General features: G+C 36.9%; 1 protein-coding gene across 1 annotated transcript; it reads right to left on the minus strand.

The window, feature by feature from the left end:
* Positions 1–2,020: 2,020 nt before the first annotated feature.
* On the minus strand, positions 2,021–7,382 carry LOC131968869 (N-acetylaspartate synthetase-like). Its single transcript, XM_059329920.1, has 3 exons — positions 7,181–7,382; positions 6,159–6,323; positions 2,021–4,281 (listed from the first exon to the last, which is right to left on the minus strand). The coding sequence occupies exons 1-3, from the start codon at positions 7,380–7,382 to the stop codon at positions 3,869–3,871; spliced, it is 780 nt and encodes a 259-aa protein (XP_059185903.1). The 3' UTR covers positions 2,021–3,868.
* Between the last annotated feature and the right edge of the window lie 400 nt (positions 7,383–7,782).

Here is a 7,782-nt window from a genome sequence, read left to right on the forward strand (position 1 = left end):
TTTGTATATTTTGTGTGTTATCTATGATTTTTTTGTGTTTTTATGTGTGTTTTTTGTCATTTTTTGTGTGTTTTTTTGTAATTTTTTGTCTTTTTTGTGTGTTTTATGTGTGTTTTTGTAATTATAGTGTATTATAGTGTTTTTTGTAAAAACAAAAATTTGTTTTTTGTGTTTTTATGTGTTTTTGTAATTATTTTTGTGTGTTTTTGTGTTCAAAATGTTGATCTAGTAAGTCAAAATGAAAAAAATAATAATCAGGTCAGATAGGTGAGGTTGTGCTGAAAACAATGATACCAACACATCATGGTGAACAAGTCCAAAACCGACAAAATAGCCCAAAACTCCAAAGGGTTAAACAACTGCTGAGTAAGTAAATTAAAGAGAAACTAAGAGGAAGTGAGTCCTGACAGAGCTGGTCAACTGCTGCACCCTCCGATTATTTCATACAAGCACTTTTTCTCAATTTTTCAAGACCAGAATCATAAAAAGAGCCTCAGACAGAATCATGAGAACTCCATGGAGCATAAAGAAAGCACTGCACTTCACATAGAGATAAACATTTTGTGCTTTATTTAACTCTCCTGTGGTCCTTTTTGACCCCAAATCATATTCATCATACCATTAATATATATGTTAACTTTCATAGAATTACTTGAAAATTTCTGCACATGCGCCCCTCTGCATCCTTTAAAGAACAAATAAATTTCAACTTTCTTCATACATTTTTATGAGTTTTATACATTTTTATAGCACCCATGGTCCTCAGGTTTTAGACTGGTTTTAGGACATGTAGACAAAATATATTAACAACTTTTGTTGTAACACATTGACATATAATTTTCTTTTCTTTTTTCAATATTATTGGTCAATTTTAGCCAAATATACAAAATTATGGCCTCATTTCAAGAGAAAAAAGTAATAAAACCAGATTTTTTTTCAATAGTTGTAGTGAAATTATAATGTCTTGATGGGAATGTTTTGAAAAAATTGTTCATTTTTGGATGTTAGCAAAAATAAAAATAAAAAGTATCACACCCATGGTCCTTTAATTTTGGATTTAACTTGGATTTAATTTTCATATTTTTAGGGACCGAGCACCAAGGGTGCGAGGACCTTATTGTAATTGGTCTGTCTATTATTATTTATTATTGTTATTCCCAAAAGTAAATCGCTAATTTGGAGCCTTTATCATATTCAAAAACTCACCATATTTGGAATATAAGTCAATCTCTGGTGAAATAACGTATTCTAGTTTTCATTATTATTGGTCAATTTTAGTCAAATATACAAAATTAGGCCTCATTTGAAGAGAAAAAAAAAGTAATAAAACCTGATTTTTTTTTTTTTCAATAGTTTTAGTGAAATAATAATTTCTTGATGGGAATGCACAGAGTAGGTTATGTCAACTTTTAGTCAATCTTATGTTTTGAAAACATTGTTCATTTTTGGATGTCAGCAAAAATTTAAAAAAGAATTCCACCCATGTTCCTCAGGGGTCAAAAATGACCCCATGACATCAGACTGGTTTTAGGACATGTAAAATATAACTAACAACTTTTTGTCACCTTTTAAGGCAACTCATCAGAAATAAATTGATATATAATTTTCATAATTTTTTCATTATTATTGCTCAATTTTAGTCAAATATACATAATTATGGCCACATTTCAAGAGAAAAAAAGTAATAAAATCTGAATATTTTTAAAAATAATAATAGTGGGGGAAAAATGTTTTTTTTTTTTTTTTGCGTTCACCTTAAAATGTACAATGTTTTCAAAACATAAGTTTCACTAAAAGTTGACATAACCTACTCTGTACATTCGCATGAAGAATTTATTTTTTCAGTATTATTCTTGAAAAAAATATTCAGGTTTTATTACTTTTTCCTCTTGAAATGAGGCCTAATTTTGTATATTTGACTAAAACTGACCCATAATAATCGAAAAAATATGAAAATTATATATCAATGTGTTGGTCATGAGTTGCCTTAAAAGGTGAAAAAAAAAGTTGTTAATATTTTTTTTCTACATATCCTAAAACCAGTCTAATGTCATGGGGTCCTTTTTGACTCCTGAGGACCATGGGTGCATAGTCGACGGGAGGATACACAAGGGTTTAATGTTACACTGACATTTTAAAAATAGATTTTATTGATTTTTATCAAAACAAAAACATAAACAACATATAGTATGTGCTCTCTATATTCACAAAGAGATCACAGCAGATAGGAGAATAAACCACCATCCAAACCAAAATGACTCCAAGTAGCTCACGACTGACCTCACTCCAAAGAAAGTATGAAAAGCAACAAAAAAAAATGAAAAGGGAGAATAAAAAGGAGTCTCACAGTCGCCCACAGCTGCCTTCTCTCATCCATGTATAGTGGAAGTAAAATTAGAAATTATACAAGCACACGAGACAATAACAGGGTGGATGACGTCAATAAGAATGAATGAGTCAATGAAATAAAAACAGATAAACAGTAAAATTAAATTCCATATACCTAAATAAATTAAATGAAACCATCAGTACAACAAATAAATATATGTAAAATTAAATAGTCAAATAAAATAAAAATAGAGAAAATAGAAAAGGGGAGAACTAGAGACTGGAAATATAAGATATAACTAGAAAATTTCAAAAGATATTTTGAGTGTGCTTGACTCTCAGCCATGGAAAAGAGGAGGAAGTCCTGTAAGATAATAAACCAGGTAGCTAAGCAACAAGGGCCAGGTGGCAGCCACCAATCAGAGCAGAGCAATCAACTGAAATCAACTGCTCCTGTGAAGCCACTGACAGGGAGCGAAAAACAACAAAAAATTCCCCTTGAACAGAAAGCATTCTAGTCCAAACTGTAGCTCCTATCATTGAACCGACTTCACTTTGAGCATCCTGAGTTCTTCCTGAACGTCTACATATGTGTTTTGTGAATAAAAATAAAGAAATTTTCTTTTTAGAGCGATCAGAAGAAACTGGTACCTCTGCTTTCCTCCAGAAATGTTCCCTCCTTTTTCCCATGGCGGTCTATGAGGCTGTGGGTGGTGTTGGTGGATCATCTGTGGTCCTACGCCCAAACTATAACTCTGACAGTTTTCCACACCAATGTGAGGGAGAAGACACATTTTCCTACGTTTCTATGTATACATTATTTCTGTAGAGTGGCATTTGCGACCTCAAGCCCAGTTTCCAAATGTATTTTTTGACATTTTTTCTCTCCCTCTGCACTCTAGCGATGATGTCATCACTCTAGCCTCTCCATAGGGTAACATTGGGGGGATTTTTCTTCGCGTCTTTTTGCCGAATAATTTGAAAACCGTTTCCCGAAACCCTTAGAAAAGTCAGCGCACACTTGTCATGGCCGGGACGGTCGATTTGATACCTTTTTAGTGTATGTGCAACCAAAACTCTGGGAGGAGTAGTCGACCGAAAAAAAACACGGAATAAACGGAAGATCACCCAGTAGAAGTATTCTTGTCAAAAGCATATCTCCCCTTATTTTTGGGGTCCTTTTCCCTCAAACAAATTTCACTGATGGAACCCAGGCGACCTGCTTACAAGTACTAAGCCTCTGTGATATGCACCTGCATTTCTTTTACAAAGAAGACTAGAGAACAGTAGAAACACAAAGCATATGAGTCTCTTTCTGATCTGATTCTGAAGTTTTAAAACTCATAAGCAGTCTAAAACTGCTTGGTTAAAGGTAAGAAAGATGACAGTTGACTGTTGGTAGGAGAGCGAGGTAAAACACTGTCTGTATAGTTAAAAGTCCTCAGAGGTGCAGTGGTTCTTTAACAACATGCTACTCTGTTCTTGAGAAAGGATTCAATATTCACCAGGTTGTTTGTCAGGGTTACAGACGACCAATGAGTCAGTTTCTCTCTTGTCGACTGTCTTCTCCATTTAAAGTGATCTTTCTGTTGTGCACGTCGAGGCTGTAGTGATGATGACGGACCCTGTAGAAAATCTGTGTCAGGAAGGATCTCCTGGCACCAGGTGTGATGTACCCGTTGGTGACTCCTACGCAGCGGAAGCCCAGACGCTGGTAGAGCTGGTGGGCCGCCGGAGAGTACGCCGTGGTTCCCAGGACAACAGACGAGTATCCGTGAGTGGCAGCAAACTCCAGGACCTTTAGCCCCAACGCCACGCCCACTCCACACCGCCGACAGCTCTGGTCAACACACATCCTCCGCAGCTCCACAGCACCTCCTGGCTTCTGCTGGCCGACTGCTGCCACAACGCCCACCACTCTGTCCTGCAGCACCGCTACAAACAGACGGGAGTCTGAGGTGGAGGGTAAGGACACAACATGAGCATAATGAATAAATGTTTAAAACACAATTCATCCAAGTCTTTGTTTTTCACACAGTCACTGTAATGAGATACATACGGTGGCCCTGAGAGCTCACAGCGCTGCAACTTAAGAAAACACATGTAAATACACAAAACACAAGCAAACTGAGAAAACATCTTCATCAATTTGACGGGGTCATCCCTATGTTCCCCGTTTTTCCCAAAAAGGGTCCTATGCTCCCTGCTGTTGCAGGGTTAGGGCTCGGGTAAGGGTTAGGGCTAGGGTAAGGGTTAGGGATAGGGCTAGGGTTAGGGTTAGGGCTAGGGTAAGGGTTAGGGTAAGGGTTAGGGTTAGAGTTAGCTCAAGACCTGCAGGTTTGCCACCCCTGACCTAATCTTTCCTCGTCTAGGCCTATTTGCCATGGAATTTGGCAGTAGGCCTAATGGTGGAAAAGTAACAGACAGGGGAGACAGTAACAGGGGAATATAGGACCCTTTTTGGGAAAAGCGGGAAAAAGGGTCTTATGTTCCCCAGTCTCATACAAAGAGGGGAACATAGACACGCTCCTCATTTGACAACACAAGCGCAGCATTTAGAAAACGCTGCAAATAGACGAAAACACAACAGAAGTGTTTCCAGAGGACATTTAAATGTGATGCATACGTCTGGACATGCTTGTGATATTATCACGTTATTTCAAGATAATGATCATTTCCCGGTCATATCGTGCTAATGTTAGCGCCCGATCAAAAGCATGCTAATGTTAGTGGCTGATTATAGCATGCTAACGTTAGCCGGCAATCAATAGCGTACTAGTGTTAGCAGGCTAGCAAGACCAAGAACAACTCGGTGCCGTCGAGAGAGACCAACTAAAACGTTTATCATTCATTTATTTGATTTGTTTAACTGCAATGTGATTGATACGGACTAGCGGGCTAACGTTATATATCACGTTATAACATGAAAATACCATTATCATGAAATAATGTAATAATTTCACATTATACCGCTGGCCAACGTTAGCACGCTATCGATCGACGGCTAATGTTAGCATGTTAACGATCGGCTGCTAACGTTAGCATGCTATGATCGTTTTCACGTAAAATTATCATTGTCTTGAAATAACTTGACAATATCACAAGCTCGTCCGGATGTGTGCATCACTTCACTGCAAATTATTTGGCTCTCACAATATAAAAAAAATTATTTATGAGTTAATTTCTTATTTTAAGTGTTCAACATGCTTATTTCTAGATTTAATAATCTTAATTCAAGAAATCTTGTCAAGTGAAATTATCTGTCCATGCAGCAAGATCATTTCCCTCAAATTTTGTGTTTTTATCTGGTTTTTAGACACACCTTTTTTGCAGAGTTTTAAGTGTCCTCTGGACACACTTCTGTTGTGTTGTGGTCTTTGCAGCGTTTTCTAAATGCTGCGCTTGTGTTATCAAATTGATGAAGATGTTTTCTCAATTTGCTTGTGTTTTGTGTATTTGCATGTGTTTTCTTAAGTTGCAGCACTGTGAGCTCTCAGGGACACTGTACAGTTGGCCTTCCCAAATAAACTGATCTAATTACATTAATCACTCAAAGAAGATGCATGATATACTTTTTAAAAACTGGTTTAAGTCCCTAAGTCCTGACTTCTATCAGACACTGGTCTGTAGCTTTCAGGTGCATTAATCTGGCTAATTTCTAAGACTTTCAGTCTCATTTTGGATCTAGTTATGCAGGATTAGAAAACACTCACTATCCTTATCTTGCCTCAAATCGACCGTATAAACCATCACTGTAAATCGGAAATATATGAAGCAGATTATTTTTCAGTACAGTTAACTTGACATATGCAGCACTATATATTGTATACCTGGTGATTTCATGTAAAACTCTTCCATGTTTCCCATGTCTCTGCTGACTGCATGCTGGAGGTAACCATTGATTACACATCTGCTGTAGCAGTAGCGCCCACACAGCACGACAGCAGGGAGGAGCCCTATCAGCCACCAGCACATGGTGACGACACAACACACAACTGCCGGAGGAAAGACATGGACAACATGTATGACAACTGAAAATGAGAACACTTTTGACTTTTCTCTGTGGCAAAACAAGAGAACAATGCAACAGCAAGGAAAAAAAACACAAACAGAAAAGAAAAATATGCCTGTTTTTATAGCTTCTTAAGGAAATATGGGTCTCTTAAACAGAGAATTGTCTTTCCTTACCAGTGTGATTGCAGTAACAACAGAGGCAATCACAGGAATCTCATTCATGTAGTACAGGTACATCTCAAAAAAAAAAAAAAAAATAGAATATTGTGAAAAAGTTCAATATTTTTTGTCCATTATTTCAGAAAGTGAAACTTGTATATTATATAGATTCATTACACATAGAGTGAACAATTTCAAGCCTGTTTTTCTTGTAATTTTGATGATTCTGGCTTAGAGATAATGAAAACACAAAACTGAATGTAAATGGATTTTTCATCCTTTGTTACCTAGAAAATATATAAAATGACCAAAAGAGACAAAAAATACAAAGGAAATGCATAAAATTACCAAAAAGGATGTAAATGACACAAAAAAGACACAAAATGACCAAAAGAGACATAAAATGACCAAAAAACGACACAAAATTACCAAAAGAGACACAAAATTACCAAGAAAATACATTAAATGACCAAAGAGATACAAAATTACCAAAAGAGACATACAATACCAAGGAAATACATATAATTACCAAAAAAGGACGTAAAATGCCCCAAAAAAGACTTGATATATTTCACTCAATGCGTAATTAATCTATATCATGTATGAGTTTCACTTTCTGAAATGATATTGAACTTTTTCATGATATTCTAATGTTTTCTAGCTGTTCCTGTGTTCTTACCGGTTGCAGCAGAGTAGAGCAGGAGGCTCTCAGGATGGTGCCTCAGGCCTCTGAAGGCGGTGTCTACTACCATCTCCATCAGCCCTTCAGAAAAGATCCGACGGATCTCCGCTTTGTCTGCCACCTCAAACTCACGAACAACTATCTGAACTCCACTTTGGGCTTTTAGTCCTGGGGCACGTGTCTCTGTGTTTTCATCCATATCAAACTTTTTTTTTCTGGTTGCAGAGGAAACAGGTACTCGTTGAGGTCCAACCACTTAAAAATTATTTTAGCAGTAATGCTTGTGTGTGTGCAGTCTGCTGTGCACCAGTTTAGTTAAACCAAGTCTGTTTGAAGGTAGACCCAGAGGCTTTAAGCTGCTTTCTAGAGCATTTGTAATTGAAGTTCTCCACAGATAAGATCCCAGCACCACTCACACCCTTCTTATCAGCTACCAGACGTGGAAACACATTCAGTGAATGCTGCACCAATATTACAGATGTAGAAGCAAACCAAACCATATGAAAAATGCAACAATGTTGCAACTTCACCACTGAAACACACACGGAATCTATATGTGAATATCAAACAGAGTAAAAAGTGTTGTCAACATGGATTGA

This window comes from Centropristis striata, chromosome 1 (genome assembly GCF_030273125.1).
Source record: "Centropristis striata isolate RG_2023a ecotype Rhode Island chromosome 1, C.striata_1.0, whole genome shotgun sequence".
NCBI classification, from domain to species: Eukaryota; Metazoa; Chordata; class Actinopteri; order Perciformes; family Serranidae; genus Centropristis; species Centropristis striata.